Source organism: Nicotiana sylvestris, chromosome 5 (genome assembly GCF_000393655.2).
Source record: "Nicotiana sylvestris chromosome 5, ASM39365v2, whole genome shotgun sequence".
In the NCBI taxonomy this organism is placed as follows: Eukaryota; Viridiplantae; Streptophyta; class Magnoliopsida; order Solanales; family Solanaceae; genus Nicotiana; species Nicotiana sylvestris.
In genome coordinates this window covers 25,434,280-25,455,366 of record NC_091061.1, presented here as the reverse complement: position 1 = coordinate 25,455,366, position 21,087 = coordinate 25,434,280, and the positions used below count along the sequence as shown (strand labels likewise).

Genomic DNA, 21,087 nt, shown 5'->3' with positions numbered 1-21,087 from the left:
CGCTAGTAGTCATGCATAAACATAAAAAGAAAAAATGTTAAAATATATTAGAAACTGTATGAAAGTCTAAATATGTTCTTCGTTAATAATTTAGGTCAATATTCTTCACTGTTGCAAAATTGATTCAAACTACTAACGGTGAGCATATTTTAGACCATTTCACTTTTTGGCATAGTTAATGGATAAATATAATTCTTTCTCAACGTAAAATAAGAACAAAATACACATCCACTCCTTGGGAGTATTTAGAATTTTTGAAAATAAATGGGGTCCCTCTGCACTACTTAAGAACCTTCTGGAGTCAAGTGAAATTTTCCTCTTTTATATCCCAACTGAATGACTGATTTACCCCGTTGAAAAACTAAAATTTGTGAATACTACCCAATAATTTTGGTCACAGATTCATCCACCACAGTTCTACTTCGGATCCATCTTCTTCAACTTCTCTCTGTTTCTCTCATTAACTGTACGTATTTTCTGTATATTTTCGCTATTTTTCAATCAATTTCTGCAGTATACATCAAATTCGTATTATGTGCCTGTTTCCAAATTGATTCTTAATTTTGAATTTTGGAATTATGTTAATCTTGATTAGTGTTCACTGTGCCCTTTGATATACAAATAAATAACTTCCAATTTACCAATAAAAATGGGTTCTTTTTTTGTGCGGTTGTTTGTTGAACTATAAAAATCCATTTTTTTTTGGTAGTGCAGAGAATAAGAGGCACCTGAGAGATTGTTGGTTTAGATCCAAAGCAAAAATGGGATTTCTGGTAACAACTCTAATATTTGTTGCAATTGGGGTTATTGCATCTCTGTGCACCAGAATTTGCTGCAATAGAGGCCCTTCTACTAATCTGTATGTTCTTTTCTTGTTTCATTTATGTCTTCCCTGTTAGATTTCTGCTTTACTTTACTGTGATTGATTTTAATATGTGATGCAGGTTGCACCTAACTTTGATTATCACGGCGACCGTTTGCTGTTGGATGATGTGAGTGTGCTATATACTTGAAATTTCTGTTTCAGCTGCAAAACCGTGTGTAGGGAGTAGATAGCTATTGTTCTATGATTTTTTTTTTATTTGAAGATGTTTGGATGCCTTTATGTAGAGTATGGAATTTTGAACATAAACACCAAAAAAGTAGAGTATTGAATACTTGCATTTCGTCCTTAAAGACTTTGGGTGGATAAAATAGACCGTTTAGTCGAGCCACAGCATGGGCGCAAAGAAAGGGTCTATCTGAACCATTGATCTGTCATTACTGCTAAAAGCTTCCCAAATCTAGCAAATCATCTCAAAGATGCTTAGGAAAGGTTAAAAAAAATAGATGACTCTCGAACTGATATATAATTTTCCGTGGATTAATTTATTCAAAAAGTAAGACTGCATGAAGTAGGGAAAAAAGAGCAATAAAACCTCTCTCTAGGGAAAAAATGATTTCCTTCCTTACTGATAAATGGACCTTGGGCCTAATTCAACCCCAAAAGCTAGGTGAGGATTGCCCAAGACCATATAAGGAGACCAAAGACCTCAAATCCCACCGATGTGGGACAACTCAACACCCCCTCACGCCTAGGCCTGCAAACTGCAGCGTGAACAACATAAATGGGGGCCCAACATCGGTAACAATAATTGGGATGGGCCTGGCTCTGATACCATGATAAATGGACCTTGGGCCTAACTCAAACCCAAAAGCTAGCTTATGAGGTGAGGATTATATAAGGAGACCAAGTACCTCAAATCCCATCGATGTGGGACAACTCAGCACTTACAAGAAAAGTTAAAAAAATGATCTGTCTTTGCAATATGCTGTAATATTTTAAGGAGCACAGTCGGTAGACTAGGGGGAATCATCTGCTTGTTACCTAATAGACCACAAGGTTTTGAAGTACAAGCCTGCACCAAATTGAATTAACATTTAAATTTATGAAATTACCCATTTCTCAAATTCTATGGCATGAGACTCCGCATAATTTGGTAGAATGACAAAGAAAATTACTTGAAATTTTTGCTTTCAAATAGGAAAAGACTGAATCAGTTGAAACTGCAAAACATCAGAAAAGTCCCTCTGCCCTTATTTATTTGATGTAGTATGACTTTTATGGTCAAATTTCTGATATGATCAGGATGTTTAACACATTGTGAAATATGATAATGACTTCAGGTAGGGTTTTTGATGTACCTTCTTATATATTCACAAACACAAATTTTATATTCGTTATCTTTAACTTATTAATAATTTTGACATAATCATATTCGAAGCAAGTGACATGAGTTTGATTAGCAATTGTCCCCAAGTGATGGTTGAATGGTTGAGGTATAAGAGTGATAACTGAATTTTCCATGTTCAATCTCAGTTGCAACATTCAAAAAGTCTTTATCTTTTTTGGCCTTGGTGACAGGGTTACCCAACATCTGTGCTTGTAGGCTGTAATATGCTGCTCGATGAATTAGCTGTGCGCAAATTGTCTGGACACCATTGTCATAAAGAAAAGAAGTTTGATTAATAACGTAAAGAAATGAAAATAAATTAAAAGTTTTCATGTGATCCTAAAACCTTTAACACACAATTTGAAGCTTTTAGGCTGAACAATTTTATGCGAGTAGACCCTTGAGTTTAAATGTGATGCAATATCAGGAGCTGAAAACATTGAGTTTGCAGTCTTATTTTAAACTTATTTGCATCGAATCTCAGAACTCTTTCCCCTTGATAGTTGCCTCGGGAAGGAAGAACGGAACGTAAACTGTGTGTTTAGAATAGCAAATTCCATTTAATGAGAGGCTTTTGAACCAGATGTATTAGTTGATTGCTAAATATGTGGTTTTGACTTTTGTCTCTCTTTCCCCCACGTCTGCTTTTAAGTTGTTCAATCTCTTTTAAGTTTGAATCTTCTGAATACCTTAGATCCAACTTCTTTTTTGTTTTGCTTCTCTTCTATAATGTTTCTAATTGTTTCATCGATCTCTAAGTTTCAACGGTAGTAATTTCCTGTCACGACTGCCGAAGCTCCATATTGTGAATGCTTGCCAAAGGTATCTGAAGAATACCACTGTTGACAAATATTGTGGTCTTCACTCTGATTGATTTATTTGTATTGGAAAATAAACTGTCTGTCTTGAATCCTGAAGATAAGTAGGAGCTGTTAATCTCTAGGAAGCCACTCTCATGTCATTCCACGTAGTCATTGGTGGATCTTGAACTGCTTCGGTGCTGCTCTTCAAGTGAGTTGTATCTTGGTACTCATAGCCTGAGGGGATCATAGGACTCGTGGTGACAAGAAAGTTTGTCAAGACTCAAGAGATTTGATATCTAATTTAGAATCTATCAGCCACTCTTTGTTTTTTCCCCTTAAAAACAATGACTATGTGCTTTGAAACTTCTACTCAAGGTTAGACTTGAGAAGAATGTATAAATAATTGAGACTCTGATTCTGTGAAGGGCCTGTGATTACTGTCTGAACAGCTTGAAAAGAGTGAAACATGGAGTAGTCTAGGAATCCTAACTATAACTTTTCAAACTCCTAGTGCAGCATCAAGTTGGGGCTTTACCAGTGCTGTAATTGTCTTACCTCCAAATTTGGCCAACTCCTCGATCTAGAACTATAATGATATATCTTTGTTGTATCTTGGCAGCGGACTCTCCCATACTAAGCTCTGATAATTCCTGAAGTTTTTTCTTTTATTTTTTGTGCTTCTTTTAACTGCCTCAACAAGGAATTCACAAACATACAGCAGTTTCTTATGCTGCCGACAGAAATCTTAATCCTTGAGCTTGGGGATTTTCTGTCCAACTTGTGACAGGACTTCTGATATTCCCTCAGGGAAGGACATAGTCCTGAATTTTTACAATTATTTAGGTTCATCTACACAAGCACCCTAACAATACTTATCTTATTTATATATTAGTGCTTGAATGAAATTCATATTTTGTTTTATCATAACTTATGAACATTTGTTTTCTTTTCTTTTTTCTTGAATAGGTGGGCGATTGTATATCTTGCACAGTTGAAACCACTCATTGTACCAGTTTTGAGCGAGGGGGAGTAAATACGGCGTTCATGGAATTTAGAAGGGTGTTGATAGTTACTTGAGATTGTTGCACACCCCTAAGTATTCTTCTCTCAGGCTCTTTGTAAACTTTTCATTTGGTGCAAACAACTTATCAGATTTATTTTGTATATTGTTCACCTCTTATAAAACGGTTCTTTAAGAACCACCATTATATCCTCAGCCGATTCTGGTCTGAGGTTGAGGAATATGTATTTTTGGATTGGACTGAGTGTTGGATCGAAGGTGATAAATAAGCAAATGGTTGTATGCTTCTGCATTATTTTTTATTTTGTGGTCTGGATTTCTTGACAAATAATGCAACTCATGGAAATTACAAGTTTTACTTTTGTATAAACGAAGGTTTTAGATAGTGCTTCATTTAATTACTGATGATTTGGTGTAACGATTTACAGATATGCAAATAAAAACATTTAGTATCAAGTAGCAAATGGAACATTATGTGTAAAAAAACAGATGAAATCAACCACTGGAACTTGCATTAGGGTAAGTTACCTATACGACGCCCTCTTGGGGTGCGAGTCCTTCCTCGGACCTTGGGTAATACCGGATGGTTTGTGCATCGGGTTACCCTTTCATTACCGGTTTATTTGAACAAAAGATGAAAAACTCCATGTGCTTGACTTGCACCTATTATCAACGTGGCAATCTCAGATGTATTCAACTTCTATTAATTCGGAATTGCTTTTCGACCTATCTTTTTTCTCTTTTTTGTTTTGTTTTGTTACAGCAACAGAGTTGTAATTAACAAACTTACATAATGAGCAAGAACTTTTCTCTTAGGACTAATCTCCATATTGCATATTTAATTCTTTTCATTTTAGAATTTTCCGAAGTTAACCAACCTGGCTGTGGTGGACTAATCTGTTGAGCTAATTGGGAAAAGAATACTGATTTAATTGCCAAAAATCAGAAAGAAAAATAGTCATTGGAAGTACATGCATGCCTCCTTCATTTGTATCAATGTATTTTTCCAATTATTAATCCCACTTATAATTGAGGATCACAAAAGTTCTCTTTTGAGTGACTTTGTCATGGGTAAAGTTTTTTAAACTGCAACTCTTTAAGATTTTTTTTTTTTTTTTTTTACGAAATCAGTGTTTGTCCATAAAATTTTTGATTTTCATTTGAAGTTGAATTTCGGAATTTTTCGAAAATTTAAAAAATTCCAAAAAGTTATTTTTTCAAAATTTTTACTTCACATCTTTCACAAAAATTCAAAATAGCATAAAATTATATTCATGTCCAAACACAACTATAATTTTTAATACCATTTTTTTTTTTTTTTTTTACCTTTTTCCGAAATTTTACAATTCTTATGTCCAAACGCTCACTAAATGTGTAAAACTCATATAAAGTTTAAGGCAATAGTTATCACGGGACGGGGGGGGGGGGGGGGGACATTATTCTGACATGTCTAGCAAAGATTAATTAGCTGTCACAACTCAAAACTCAACTAGTTTTTTTCATAGAAGTGAGTGAACCAGAAGAGAAACTCACTGAATCATACCTTTGAAAAATATAAGCCATAATCAAAGAAGCAGTACGAGTAACAACATCCTTAGCCGCACATTGTTTGTTTGATTGAGTTGGTCTCCCACTCTGTGGTCCATTTGACCAAAACAAATAATTCAGCAATTCTTTCCCTTTTTCCTTTGTAAACCTTTCCAACACAAACTTTTCAGGATCATCAAACACCTTTGGATCTCTCGTTACCAATGGCTGATATCCACAAAGAAGTTCACCTTATTGATTTCATATACTGAATCATGTGAACTTAGCTTAAAATCTTTTCTTGCTCTTGCATATTGACTTGGCACTGGTGGACTAAGTCTAAGTGTTTCATATACAAAAGATTGAACAAGTTCCATTTCTTTAACACTCTCAAAACTCAAATTTTCAGGCTTTAATCCAACTTTCTCTCTCACTTCATTTCTTAACTTCTCTTGTAGTTCTGCATTTTTTTCATCTCCAAGATTTCCCAAAAGGGTTGGCAAGAAAATAGAGAAACCACCAAAAGCGTTGAACCCAAGAATGAACAAAAGGTTATGTATAACTTCTTGTTCAGTAAGTCCAAACTCTGATTTCCCTCTGTTTAAAACTTCCTTAGCTTCATTTTTGACAAATTGAATCAGTTTTTCATAACTACCTTTGACAAGGAAAAAAGGGTAAGTAAAAGAGTGGACAAATATTTCTTCAAGGGGTTGAAGTACACCAATACTAACAGTAGGTGCAAGTTGAATAGCTAGCCACGTGTCAAGCATGACATAGCCAGAATTGGCTATTTCTGGTGAAGCTGATGGATTGGCTCCTAAGAGAGTAAAGTTGAAGAGGAATTTGTGCATAACAGGGAGGAGAGAAGCTGAGTTTGATTTTGAGATATCTGATTCAAAAGTTTCAAACATGGAGTTGAGCTCATTGACAAGTGTAGGCACCCATGTTTTTGAGCTTCTTTTTAGAATGTCCAATGAAAAGTTCTTTATCTGCAATTCAACAGTATAAAATGCATAATGATAAATGTATCCTATAATTTTTATTCTAAATCATCAAAAATTTTGTTATAGAAAATATACTCTTATAAGGGTCCGGGCAAGGGCTGCCCTGTAAGGCCCCGAAAAATTTCGGTATGTAATTTAGGATTTCGTGGTGTCAGGCATGCTAATTATAACATTTTAAGTGCTATTAACATGATGAACATCAATTGGATTTGGTAAATAAGTGTATAAGTCATATAATAAGTAATGTGGGATCTAAGGAGAGACCTAAGTCTAATTCAAGCTGAAAATAATTTTCATGATAGGCCATAATTTCAAATGAGTACGCACAAAGCCAAATTTTGGACGAGAATGTCCATATTATATATATATATATATATATATATATATATATATATATATATATATATATAAGGTTTTATATGGTGAACAACCTATCAAATGGAAGGTCTTCGAGTCTAGTTTCTAACGCTTCAAACCGTTTGTCATTTGGACACTCATACAATAAGTTATGGCTAAATTACCAAACGACGCCAAAAATTGTACTACCGCGCGCCCCACGCGGCGCCGCGCCTGTAGGGAATTCCAGAATGATCGAAAATTTCATTTCCAGACACATTTTTCACAGCCGACTCGTGCCCCGCGGCACCGCACGCGTCGCGACTGTACAAAAACGAGTTTTTAAGACCCGAACCCCATTTAATTTAACTCGTTTGGGGTTCATTATTTTGGGGATTTCTGGAGATTTTAGAGAGAGGGGAGAGAACATCTAGAGAGAAAAAGAAGCTCAAGTGCCTTGTTCATAAAAAATCTCGTCCAAGCCTTGAAATCCAACAAGAAATCCTACAAGATCTTCATCTAAGAGGTAAGGTTCTATACACTAGACTCTAATTTCGAGTTTGGGTATAAGATGAGTTATTGAAGTATGCTTTTTGGGTGTAATAGTTAAGTTTGTGGAAAGATTGTTGAACACAAATAAGTAAAGATTGGGTTAGGAAATTAAGAAAATCTTGTAGAAGAGCTTTGAAATCAAGATGCACAACTAGTATTTGATAAAATGCTCAAATGAGCTGAAACCATGAATATCTCCCTAATTTGTATTCGATTTTGTTATGTCTCAAAGTAGATTGGGATTGCTAGAATTTCCGGAACGTCATAGTAACTTAAGGAAAAGCTCTTTGAGGTATGTTGGCTAAACTTTCTCTCTTATAACTGAATTCCATAAATGTTTTCATAAGTTCAAGTATGGTTGGCTCAAAATTCCTAATTTCTATATTCCGAGTTATTACCTATAAACTTGACTATTCAAAAATGAGCCTTGTGAATGAAGATATATGATCAAAGTATGGATTGCGTATTAAAATGTTACGACTTTGTGTCGTGTTTCAAATGAAGGCTAGTATGCCAAATTGTGTGAGAAAGTTCGATATGCTTAAGGCACATAATTGCTTATATGTATACCTAAAGTCTTGATTGGAAATGTTTTATTGGTAAAATATAAAGATGTTTGGAAGTGAAATAAGTGCATTGTGGAATATGAAATACGACCATTGTACCATGAAAGAAGAATCGTATGTATGGCCAAAAGGAGCAGATAAATTAATGATGTTGTGAGTAGCTAAAGGTACCAATGAAACTAAGTACAATATGAAAGGCTTATTGTGTATAATATGTGAACCCTATGGACGGGCTATGAAACACATAGGTGTATAATATAATATGTGGACCCTATGGACGGGCTATGAAACGTATAGGTGTATAATATAATATGTGAACCCTAGGGACGGGCTATGAAACGCATAGGTGTATAATATAATATGTGGACCTTATGGACGGGCTATGAAATGCATAGTGTATAATATAATATGTGGACCCTATGAACGGGCTATGAAATACATAGGTGTATAATACAATATGTGAACCTTCTAATGGTCTCCAAAACATATATGTGCATAGCAAGAAAGGACCGAATGGTCTGGTAAGATGCCTATTTAACACAAACGGTAGGTGGTTTTTATTTCGTTGCCCTTGCTTATACATGTTGTTGTGATTACATTATATTTTGTATCCCACGCATAGTTCATATGGTTGAATTGACCCCAAGGAAGTTCAGAGTAAGGTAAGTATAATAAAAACCTGAAATGTAAATCCATGAGACATTTTATAGTTGCTTTACGTACTATGATTTTCTTTCTTATGTGGTTATTCTATTTTGAAAGAGGATTTCTAGCTATACATACTAGTGCTATTCGACGACACTAACGTTCTTTTTGTCGGGGGCGTTGTATCTTTAATTGATACAGGTGGTCCCACAGTAGGCGGCATCGATTAGTGATAGCAGTGACTTGGTGAGCCCCACTTCATTTCGGGGTTCCTGTATCTTGTGTTTCTCATGTACTTTGTATTTTTAGGTATAACCGGAGCCTTGTTGTCGGTATTTCTATATTACTCTCCAGTTGTATTTAGAGGCTCCGTAGACAGGTTGTGGGTGGTGTTTGATATTGGGAACTGAACTAGAAATGTTGGTATTTGCTAAACATGTTCTTAACGAATGTAAAAGTTGTAATATTTTGAAAATTGTGAATGAAGTTGCTAATGGAAATGAAATGGAAGTCGTTAGTGATAAATTTATAAAGTATGATATTCATGAATTAGTTTGGGTAGAACGGAAACCTAACAGGCTTGCTCAGTCGGGTTTACTCGGTTGAGCGCCGGTCGCGCTCCTCGGTTTTTGGGGCGTGGCAAACTTGTTATCAGAGACTAAGGTTTTAAAGTATCCTAGGATGTCTCGGATCCGTGTCTAGTAGAGTCCTTCTTATCGGTGTGTTGTTGACCACATCTATAAGTTGGATGATTGATTAAAAATAACGTTTATAGTCGAAATAAAAATGCAGGAGTCCTATAAGCATGGTATCTAAAATGTTATTGTTTGTTATTAAAACCTGTGAACACGTTTGCCTAGTGATAGATGCATATGCAGAATTCAAGAAGTCCTATAGACAAGTTATCTATATGATATGCAGTGTTATGAAATGTAGAACCTATAGACATGTTTTCTAGATAATACAGAAATGCAGAAATTTACAGACATGGTTTCTATATGAAAATGCAGGACCTGTAAACATGATTTCTATATGAAAATGCAGGACCTGTAAACATGATTTCTATATGAAAATACATAACCTATAAACAAGATTTCTATATGAAAATGCAGAACCTATAAACAAGATTTCTATATGAAAATGCAGAACCTATAAACAAGATTTTTATATGAAAACGCAGAAGTGAAAGCAGGACATGATTGCAGAAGTATAATAAATACTTATGAATATGATATCTACCCCTTTTGCATGCATGATTTACCCTCCCCTTTTCACTAAAACCCCAAAAGTTATTACAAATTATTACAACCCAATATGAATAAGAAAAGAAAATTACATCAGAAATTAAAGTACAACCAAGGGGAGCCTAATTCAGACTCCAGGTCTCAAATATGAAATGAACCAACTCCAAAGATCAAATATCCAAAGCCTTTCTCTTACTTGGGATATGTCAAAGCTCCCTAAGAGTCTTAAATAGACTCCGAGCAGTGCTCACACCCAAGTATATTGCAGAATATGAGTCATAGTGCAGTGTGGAAGGGCCAACCCTCAAATTTCCAAGTTCAGAGGGAACTCAAGGTCCCAAATCAAGGCTCATAGGAGGGGGGTAGAACTTAGAATCTAAGAGAGAGTGTAAGTGCAGAGAGAGGATTTTGGGGAAAGCCAGACAAGCTAGTGGTCATACCTAGCAATTGGAGTGTCCGCACACCCCAACCAGCCTGTTAGCCATATTTTTGGGAGTTAGGATCCCCTAAGGGATCAAGTCGAGACATGAGCAACAACTTGGATGTTGCCATATTCTGAACTTCAACTCAAACACATAGAAGGGGACATGGGTGCAGGGGTTCACAATAGAAACATATACTAATTAACATTAAACATAGGCAGTAAAGCAAACATGGGTGTAGAAGCTGTAAAATAAACACATTGGGATGAGGCTGAAAATCAAACTAGAACATACCAGTTTCAGGGAAACCAGAAAAGAAAGCAGTAGTCTTGTGAAGCCAAAGTGCAAGCAAATAGTCAGAATATTATGATTAGAGAACTATGATACTTGAGTAGTATAAAAGTGTTAAATTGAGAGTGTGTTAAAGTGCAGAAGGGTCGTGCCCTTTTTATAGTGTAGAAAGCAAGCAGAATAGGTAAGAAAATAGTTTGAAAATCAATTACAGAAGGTTTCCCTCTAATTAAGGGCTTTTGATTTCAAATGGGCAAAACTAATTAAGGAAATGGATTCATCAAACCTTTTTCAAACCAGCATAAAAGGGGTAAATACATAAAGGTCTATTTAAGGACATGGTCTTAACAGCACACGATTTGTGTAAATAAGGAAAGGAAATCAGTTAACAGCCAGTAAATCACATGGTCCGAGATTTGGTATGAATGAACCAAGTTAGAAGGATGGGAAAGATTTTAACTTAAGGAAAATCAGCAAACAATCAATTAGACCTATTAAAAAGGAATTCTGAATCAATCATAAGTTTGAAAACCTTTTTGAAGAAAGATTCATCACATATAAAAGCATACAGACACGTTAAACATGAAAGAAACTTGTCATGCCTTTGTAAAATCAGTAGAAAGAAAAGGTTCAACATTGTATGAAAACAAAGATATCCAAACTCATTCAGAGGTTTAAAACCAGTCTGAAAGAGGTAAGGGATCTTTGAAATAAAGCCCTAGTTCGAACAAACCAGAAAACATAAAGAAGAGGGCAAGTAAGTTAAGTCGAGACATGTGTAGAGGTTTCAGAAGAGAATCGAAGCTTCTAACATGCTTCTTTCAGAACTCAAGAGAAAAACATGATAGCAAAGTAACATGCAAACAATAGCAGGATTCAAAGGATAGAATGGAAAATACTGATAAGAATAGTAGAGGAAACATGCCTAAGAGGCTCTTTTAGAAGAACTCAAACAAAGTTCAGTAGAAGAAAAGTAGTAAGCACACTTAAGAACGCGGTAGAAGAAACATGCTTAAGGAGTTTTCGAAAAGGAACTTAGACGGGGCTCAGTAGAAGGCAAACAAAGAACTTTAAGAACTTAGTAGGAAAATACATTAGAAGAACACAAAAACATCAGAAACTTATTGCAGAAAAGCACATATAGAAGAACACAGTAAGATAGTCATACAAGAGCATGGTAAAAGCACATATAGAAGAACACAGTAGGAGCAAGTACACTTAAAGGAAAAGGAAAGTCAGAAATCACTTAAACATTTTAGAAAACCCTAGATCGGAAAAGAAAGACCTTGAAAAAAGTAATTTTTGAAAGAAGAAATTGGGGAAATGGTTTGAAAACTCAAGTATAGCATAGATATATAACAGATCTAAGAAAAATCGGAGAAAAGCTCGAAGGGTTAGGGTTTTAGAAGAACCCTAGAATGAGAAAGGCTTTGAAAAGGTCTCCGATCTGAGTCGGAGAAGTCAGAAACAGGCTCATAAGACCAGGATACGCCGGAGCAAAGCTGGAGATGGCCGTGAAACCTCGAGCTGGCAAAGATTTGAGCGAGAACCTTCGAGGTCAGACCCCGAATCTTCAAGTACCAAGTGTACAAGAGCAAAGGGAGGTGAGTTTAAGACTCCCATGGCCTGAGAAGCCATGGATTCCGGTGAGTATACGGTGGAAGACGGTGAGAAGGGGCTAGGGTTAGGGAAGGTTCGAGAGTGTTTGAGAGAGTTTGAGAGTTCAGAGGCAGCGGTTGGTGAGAAATGAGGGGATTAGGGTAGTCACTTGTGTTTAATTATGGAAGGGCGAATAGTGACTGTTGATCTGAATGATCAACGACCTAGATTTAAGAGGGTAGGTGGGGGAACCGGATTGGGTCATTTGAATTGGGTTAGGGGACGGGTTAATTGGAACTGGACTGGTCCGAAATTGGGCTTGAAATTGGGTCAATTAAGGGGATCAAATTTGGCTATAATTGAAATAAAAATGGGTCATATTTTAAATAGCTAGTTTTCTCCTTCCTATTTTATAAAAATAGTAAAAAAAATTTGAAAGCAAATTAAAAGTACTGGATCCGTTAATAATATATAAATATTAATTTAAAAATATTGGAACCACTTTCATAATTATAAAATGCTATTAGTCTTAAAATAGGCTAAAATTGCAATTATATGCAATTTAGTTTTAAAATGCTAAATAAATTTATAAAAAATGTGCAAAAAATTATATTAGCTATATTTTGGTATTAGTGTGAGAATAAAATAAATTATTCACCAAAATGATGATTTTGGGAATAATTATTAGTTTTTGTACTGCTAAAATGGGCAATAAATTGGTTTAAAAAATCTTTTAAAAATTAGGAAAAAATACTAAAACACTTGGACATACTTATATATGCATATATATGCTATTTTGAAAGTATTATGTATATATAAAATGCATAGGGAAAAATTGGGTATCAACAGCTGCCCCTCTTTACCCGGGAAGGATGAAAGAGTTGTCGGGTAAAGATGTGATGGCTAATTTGACCGAACGAAATGGTTTGAAGAGGTTGACCATGCTCTGGTTCCTGAGCTGCCCACATATCCCTGGTCTTACAAGAATCAGGCCATATGTAGTTCAGGATTCGTCGGCAAAATATGCTGATGGAGATTTTTAAGAACGGACGAGATGTTCGGGTTGAGATGGATGGTTAAAGTCTAGTAGAGATGTAGGAACTGGAGTGGGGTTGATCCTGCTGAGACGGCCGTTGCTCGCCAGTTTACCTGCAAATAAACAATAGAAGCGTATATTGTGCATAAATTTAAACATGATGCAAGTTCCCGTTGGACCATGAATATTGTCTTTGGATGGTTAGGATGACGTCATTGGACCATGATGTCTTGGGACATGAAGCATATAATAAAGGATTCACGGGCCATGAAATGATGCTCTCGGGATATGAGGATGATGCCTCCAAACCATGATGCCTTTGAATAATGATATGCAAAAGATTAAAAGGGATCATCGGGCCATGGCATGGTGTTCTCGAGCTATCAAATGGTACCTCTGAACGATGATGCCCTTGGATAATTTGGCGATCTTTCAGCCCATGAGATGCAGTAGGTGGCGATCTTTCAGCCTTGCAAATATAAATGAGGTGGCGATCTTTCAGCCATGCAAGAAGTAAATGAAGGTGACGATCTTTCAGCCATGCAAGAAGTAAATGAGGGTGGCGATCTTTCAACCATGCAAGAAGTAAATGAAGGTGGCGATCTTTTAGCCACGCAAGAAGTAAATGAAGGCGGCAATATTTCAGCCATGCAAGGAGTAAATGAAGGTGGCGATCTTTCAGCCATGCGAGATGGAGGTAAAGCTTAACCTCGGGAGGCAGAATGGTAGCCTTATATAATGCAAGAAATGCAGATGGAGGTATAGCTTAACTTCGGAAGGCAAAATGGTAGCCTTATGCAATGCAGAGAATGCAGATGGAAGTAGAACTTAACCTCGGAAGGCAGAATGGTAGCCTTATGAAACCTAGAGAATGCAGATGGAGGTAGAGCTTAACCTCGGAAGGCAGAATAGTAGCCTTATGCAGAAAGTAAAAAGGCAAATAATAATAGAATTTTCTTAGCTGATAGCGGTTTGTGATATTGCGACTGTTGGGGATACTGTGTCTGCTGGGGACACTGCGTACGGATAATAGCTGTGAGCAAGTGCAGTGGTTCTGAGAGTAGTATTTCCGGGTAATGTGAGTCTTGTGAGTGTATAGTATATTTGATGATTTTGCAACTCAAGTGCCTGCATCCAAAGAAAATTGTGAGTTTTGTAAAGGGGGAGGTTAGTCCGTGTTCCCGCTTGGCTCTACTTGACCTACTCGGCTCAGTTCCGGTGATGTTGTGTGATAATTGGGGTAGCGTTGATAAACGAAGCAACTTTGGTAACAGACATACATGATTTAATAAAAATATAACATAAATACATAATCGAGAATAGTTTTCCTGAGATGAACCTACGACTGCGGCGTGGTTCAAGACATTGCAACTTCTCTTGCTCCAGAATTTTGAGGGTCCTCCTCAAAATTCTACACCAGTTTACTGGGCTGCTGCTTCTGATGGCTGTTTGCGGTGAATGGCTGAAATCACTTCGGAATTTTGAGGGTCCTCCTCAAAATTTTTCCCCAGTTTCCAATTGCGGTGGAAATGAAAATTTTATTGAATTGTGACCGAACTCATAGGGCTGCCTACGTATCCCCTCTTAAACGGGAATCAGGTCAGGCATAGTTCAAATTACATCATAAAGGAAAACATAAAGGTTACATATAATATCACTTCACTACATCTAAATTGATCGGCTTCGGCCAAACTTCTCCGTCCATTTCTGCAAGTATGAAGACTCCTCCTGTTAGAACCTGGTGGACCATGTACAGACCGTGCCAGTTGGGGGAGAACTTCCCTTTGGCCTCGTCCTGATGCGGGAAAATCTTTTTTAGCACTAGCTGCCCCGGTGCGAATTGTCTTGGCTTGACTCTTTTGTTGAAGGCTCTGGCCATTCTGTTTTGATAAAGCTAATCGTGGAAAACTGTATTCATTCTCTTTCCGTCTATAAGAGCTAGCCGTTCGTAATGACTTTTCACCCATTCTGCATTGTCGAGTTCAGCTTATTGTATGATCCTAAGGAAAGGAATTTCTACCTCAGCGGGAATAACAGCCTCTGTACCGTAAACCAACATATAGGGGGTTGCCCCGGTTGATGTGCGGACTGTGGTGCGATAACCCAATAAAGCAAGTGATAACTTCTCGTGCCACTGCTTATGCTTCTCTATCATTTTCCTTAGTATCTTCTTGATATTCTTATTGGCGGCCTCTACGGCTCCGTTCATCTGAGGTATATAGGTTGTAGAATTCTTGTGTTTGATCTTGAAGGTTTCACACATGGCTTTCATTAAGTCACTATTGAGATTGGAACCATTATCAGTAATGATTGATTATGGAATTCCAAATCGACAAACGATACGGTCGCGTTATGAAATATAGAACCTATAGACATGTTTTCTAGATAATACAGAAATGCAGAAATTTACAGACATGGTTTCTATATGAAAATGCAGGACCTGTAAACATGATTTCTATATGAAAATGCAAAACCTATAAATAGGATTTCTATATGAAAATGCAGAACCTATAAATAGGATTTCTATATGAAAATGCAGAACCTTTAAACAAGATTTTTATATGAAAACGCAGAAGTGAAAGCAGGACATGATTGCAGAAGTATAATAAATACCTATGAACATGATATCTACCCCTTTTGCATGCATGATTTCCCCTCCACTCTTCACTAAAACCCCATAAGTTATTACAAATTATTACAGCCCAGTATGAATAAGAAAAGAAAATTACATCAGAAATTAAAGTACAACTAAGGGGAGCCTAATTCAGACTCCATGTCTGAAATATGAAATGAACCAACTCCAAAGATCAAATATCCAAAGCCTTTCTCTTACTTGGGATGTGTCAGAGCTCCTAAGAGTCTCAAATAGACTCCGAGCAGTGCTCACACCCAAGTATATTGCAGAATATGAGTCATAGTGCAGTGTGGAAGGGACAGCCCTCAAATGTCCAAGTTCAGAGGGAACTCAATGTCCCAAAGCAAGGCTCATAGGAGGGGGGTAGAACTTAGAATCTAAGAGAAAGTGTAAGTGCAGAGATAGGATTTTGGGGAAAGCCAAGACAAGCTAGTGGTCATACCTAGCAATTGGAGTGCCGACACACCCCAACCAGCCTGTTAGCCATATTTTTGGGAGTTAGGATCCCCTAAGGGATCAAGTCGAGACATGAGCAACAACTTGGATGTTGCCATATTCTGAACTTCAACTCAAACACATAGAAGGGGACAGGGGTGCAGGGGTTCACAATAGAAACATATACTAATTAACATTAAACATAGGCAGTAAAGCAAACATGGGTGTAGAAGCTGTAAAATAAATACATTGGGATGAGGCTGAAAATCAAACTAGAACGTACCAATTTTAGGGAAACCAGAAAAGAAAGCAGTAGTCTTGTGAAGCCAAAGTGCAAGCAAATAGTCAGAATATTATGATTAGAGAACTATGATACTTGAGTAGTATAAAGTGTTAAATTGAGAGTGTGTTAAAGTGCAGAAGGGTCGTGCCCTTTTTATAGTGTAGAAAGCAAGCAGAATAGGTAAGAAAATAGTTTGAAAATCAATTATAGAAGGTTTCCCTTTAATTAAGGGAGTCTGATTTCAAATGGGCAAAACTAATTAAGGAAATGGATTCATCAAACCTTTTTCAAACCAGCATAAAAGGGGTAAATACATAAAGGTCTATTTAAGGACAGGGTCTTGACAGCACACGGTTTATGTAAATAAGGAAAGGAAATCAGTTAACAGCCAGTAAATCACATGGTCCGAGATTTGGTATGAATGAACCAAGTCAGAAGGATGGGAAAGATTTTAACTTAAGGAAAATCAGCAAACAATCAATTAGACCTATTAAAAAGGAATTCTCAATCAATCATTAGTTTGAAACCCTTTTTGAAGAAAGATTCATCACATATAAAAGCATACAGACACGTTAAACATGAAAGAAACTTGTCATGCCTTTGTAAAATCAGTAGAAAGAAAAGGTTCAACATTGTATGAAAACAAAGATATCCAAACTCATTCAGAGGTTTAAAACCAGTCTGAAAGAGCTAAGGGGTCTTTGAAATAAAGCCCTAGTTCGAACAAACCAAAAAACATAAAGAAGATGGAAAGTAAGTTAAGTCGAGACATGTGTAGAGGTTTCAGAAGAGAATCGAAGCTTCTAACATGCTTCTTTCATAACTCATGAGAAAACATGATAGCAAAGTAACATGTAAACAGTAGCAGGATTCAGAGGATAGAATGGAAAATACCGATAAGAATAGTAGAGGAAGCATGCTTAAGAGGCTCTTTTAGAAGAACTCAAACAAAGTTCAGTAGAAGAAAAGTAGTAAGCACACTTAAGAACACGGTAGAAGAAACATGCTTAAGGAGTTTTCGAAAAGGAACTTAGACGGGGCTCAGTAGAAGGCAAACAAAGAACTTTAAGAACTTAGTAGGAAAATACATTAGAAGAATACAAAATCATCAGAAAATTATAGCAGAAAAGCACATATAGAAGAACACAGTAAGATAGTCATACAAGAGCATGGTAAAAGCACATATAGAAGAACACAGTAGGAGCAAGTACACTTAAAGGAAAAGGAAAGTCAGAAATCACTTAAACATTTTAGAAAACCCTAGATCGGAAAAGAAAGACCTTGAAAAAGGTAATCTTTGAAAGAAGAAATTGGAGAAATGGTTTGAAAACTCAAGTAGAGCATAGATATATAACAGATCTAAGAAAAATCGGAGAAAAGCTCGAAGGGTTAGGGTTTTAGAAGAACCCTAGAATTAGAAAGGCTTTGAAAAGGTCTCCGATCTGCGTCAGAGAAGTCAGAAACAGGCTCATAAGACCAGGATACGCCAGAGCAAAGCCGGAGATGGCCGTGAAACCTCGAACTGACAAAGATTTGAGCGAGAACCTTTGAGGTCAAACCCCGAATCTTCAAGTACCAAGTGTACAAGAGGAAAGGGAGGTGAGTTTAAGACTCCCATGGCCTCAAAAGCCATGGATTCCGGTGAGTTTAAGGTGGGAGACGGTGAGAGGGGGCTAGGGTTAGGGAAGGTTCGAGAGTGTTTGAGAGAGTTTGAGAGTTCAGAGGCGGCGATTGGTGAGAAATGAGGGGATTAGGGTAGTCACTTGTGTTTAATCATGGAAGGGCGAATAGTGACTGTTGATCTGATGATCAACGGCCTAGATTTAAGAGGGTAGGTGTGGGAACCGGGTTGGGTCATTTGCATTGGGTTAGGGGCCGGGTTAATTGGAACTGGGCTGGTCCGAAATTGGGCTTGAAATTGGGTCAATTAAGGGGATCAAATTTGGCTATAATTGAAATAAAAATGGGTCAGATTTTAAATAGCCAGTTTTCCCTTTCTATTTTATAAAAATAGTAAAAATGATTTTGAAAGCAAATTAAAAGTATTTGATCAGTTAATAATATATAAATATTAATTTAAAAATATTGGAACCACTTTCATAATTATAAAATGCTATTAGTCTTAAAATAGGCTAAAATTGTAATTATATGCAATTTAGTTTTAAAATGCTAAATAAATTTATAAAAAATGTGCAAAAAATTATCTTAGCTATATTTTGGTATTAATGTGAGAATAAAATAAATTATTCACCAAAATGATGATTTTGGGAATAATTATTAGTTTTTGTACTGCTAAAATGGGCAATAAATTGGTCTAAAAAATCTTTTATAAATTAGGAAAAAATACTAAAACACTTGGGCATACTTATATATGCATATATATGCTATTTTGAAAGTATTCTGTATATATAAAATGCATAGGGAAAAATTGGGTATCAACAGCTGACCCTCTTTACCCGGGAAGGATGAAAGAGTTGTCGGGTAAAGATGTGATGGCTAATTTGACCGAACGAAATGGTTTGAAGAGGTTGACCATGCTCTGGTTCCTGAGATGCCCACATATCCCTGGTCTTACAAGAATCAGGCCAGATGTAGTTCAGGATTCGTCGGCAGAATATGCTGATGGAGATTTTCAAGAACGGACGAGATGTTCGGGTTGGGATGGATGGTTAAAGTCTAGTAGAGCTGTGGGAACTGGAGTGGGGTTGCTCCTATAGACATGTTTTCTAGATAATACAGAGATGCAGAAATTTACAGACATGGTTTCTATATGAAAATACAGGACCTGTAAACATGATTTCTATATGAAAATGCAGAACCTATAAACAGGATTTCTATATGAAAATGCAAAACCTATAAACAGGATTTCTATATGAAAACGCAGAACCTATAAACAAGATTTTTATATGAAAATGCAGAAGTGAAAGCAGGACATGATTGCAGAAGTATAATAAATACTTATGAATATGATATCTACCCCTTTTGCATGCATGATTTACCCTCCCCTTTTCACTAAAACCCCATAAGTTATTACAAATTATTACAGCCCAATATGAATAAGAAAAGAAAATTACATCAGAAATTAAAGTACAACCAAGGGGAGCCTAATTCGGACTCCAGGTCTGAAATATGAAATGAACAAACTCCAAAGATCAAATATCCAAAGCCTTTCTCTTACTTGGGATGTGTCAGAGCTCCCTAAGAGTCTCAAATGGACTCCAAACAGTGCTCATACCCAAGTATATTGCAAAATATGAGTCATAGTGCTGTGTGGAAGGGCCAACCCTCAAATGTCCAAGTTCAGAGGGAACTCAAGGTCCCAAAGCAAGGCTCATAGGAGGGGGGTAGAACTTAGAATCTAAGAGAGAGTGTAAGTGCAGAGAGAGGATTTTGGGGAAAGCCAAGACAAGCTAGTGGTCATACCTAGTAATTGGAGTGCCGGCACACCCCAACAAGCCTGTTAGCCATATTTTTGGGAGTTACGATCCCCTAAGGGATCAAGTCCAGACATGAGCAACAACTTGGATGTTGCCATATTCTGAACTTCAACTCAAACACATAGAAGGGGACAGGGGTGCAGGGGTTCACAATAGAAACATATACTAATTAACATTAAACATAGGCAGTAAAGCAAACAGGGGTATAAAAGCTGTAAAATAAACACATTGGGATGAGGCTAAAAATCAAACTAGAACATACCAGTTTCAGGGAAACCAGAAAAGAAAGCAGTAGTCTTGTGAAGCCAAAGTGCAAGGAGATAGTCAGAATATTATGATTAGAGAACTATGATACTTGAGTAGTATAAAAGTGTTAAATTGAGAGTGTGTTAAAGTGCAGAAGGGTCGTGCCCTTTTTATAGTGTAGAAAGCAAGCAGAATAGGTAAGAAAATAGTTTGAAAATCAATTACAGAAGGTTTCCCTCTTATTAAGGGCTTTTGATTTCAAATGGGCAAAACTAATTAAGGAAATGGATTCATCAAACCTTTTTCAAACCAACATAAAAGGGGTAAATACATAAAGGTCTATTTAAGGAAAAGGTCTTGACAGCACACGGTTTGTGTAAATAAGGAAAGGAAATCAGTTAACATCCAGTAAATCATATGGTCCGAGATTTGGTATGTATGAACCAAGTCAGAAGGATGGGAAAGATTTTAACTTAAGGAAAATCAGCAAACAATCAATTAGACCTATTAAAAAGGAATTTTGAATCAATCATAAGTTTGTAAACCTTTTTGAAGAAAGATTCATCACATATAAAAGCATACAGACACGTTAAACATGAAAGAAACTTGTCACGCCTTTGTAAAATCAGTAGAAAGAAAAGGTTCAACATTGTATGAAAACAAAGATATCCAAACTCATTCTAAGGTTTAAAACCAGTCTGAAAGAGCTAAGGGATCTTTGAAATAAAGCCCTAGTTCGAACAAACCAGAAAACATAAAGAAGAGGGCAAGTAAGTTAATACGAGACATGTG

The 21,087-nt window shown here is 36.5% G+C and overlaps 1 protein-coding gene and 1 pseudogene across 2 annotated transcripts; one reads left to right on the top strand and one right to left on the bottom strand.

Annotated features, from left to right (window-relative positions):
- Positions 1-350: 350 nt before the first annotated feature.
- Positions 351-4,339, top strand: LOC104237817 (V-type proton ATPase subunit e1). Of its 2 annotated transcripts, none has more exons than XM_009792043.2 (4): positions 351-466; positions 710-859; positions 945-992; positions 3,983-4,339. In XM_009792043.2, exons 2-4 carry the CDS (start codon positions 762-764, stop codon positions 4,047-4,049), a joined length of 213 nt encoding a protein of 70 aa, XP_009790345.1. In that variant the 5' UTR covers positions 351-466; positions 710-761; the 3' UTR covers positions 4,050-4,339. The 2 variants fall into 2 exon arrangements, with proteins under 2 accessions (XP_009790345.1, XP_009790346.1); XM_009792044.2 differs by having other exon boundaries at positions 353-466; positions 715-859.
- A 1,183-nt stretch (positions 4,340-5,522) lies between these two features.
- LOC104237818 (fatty acid hydroperoxide lyase, chloroplastic-like) overlaps positions 5,523-21,087 on the bottom strand; it is a 50,237-nt pseudogene continuing 34,672 nt past the window's right edge.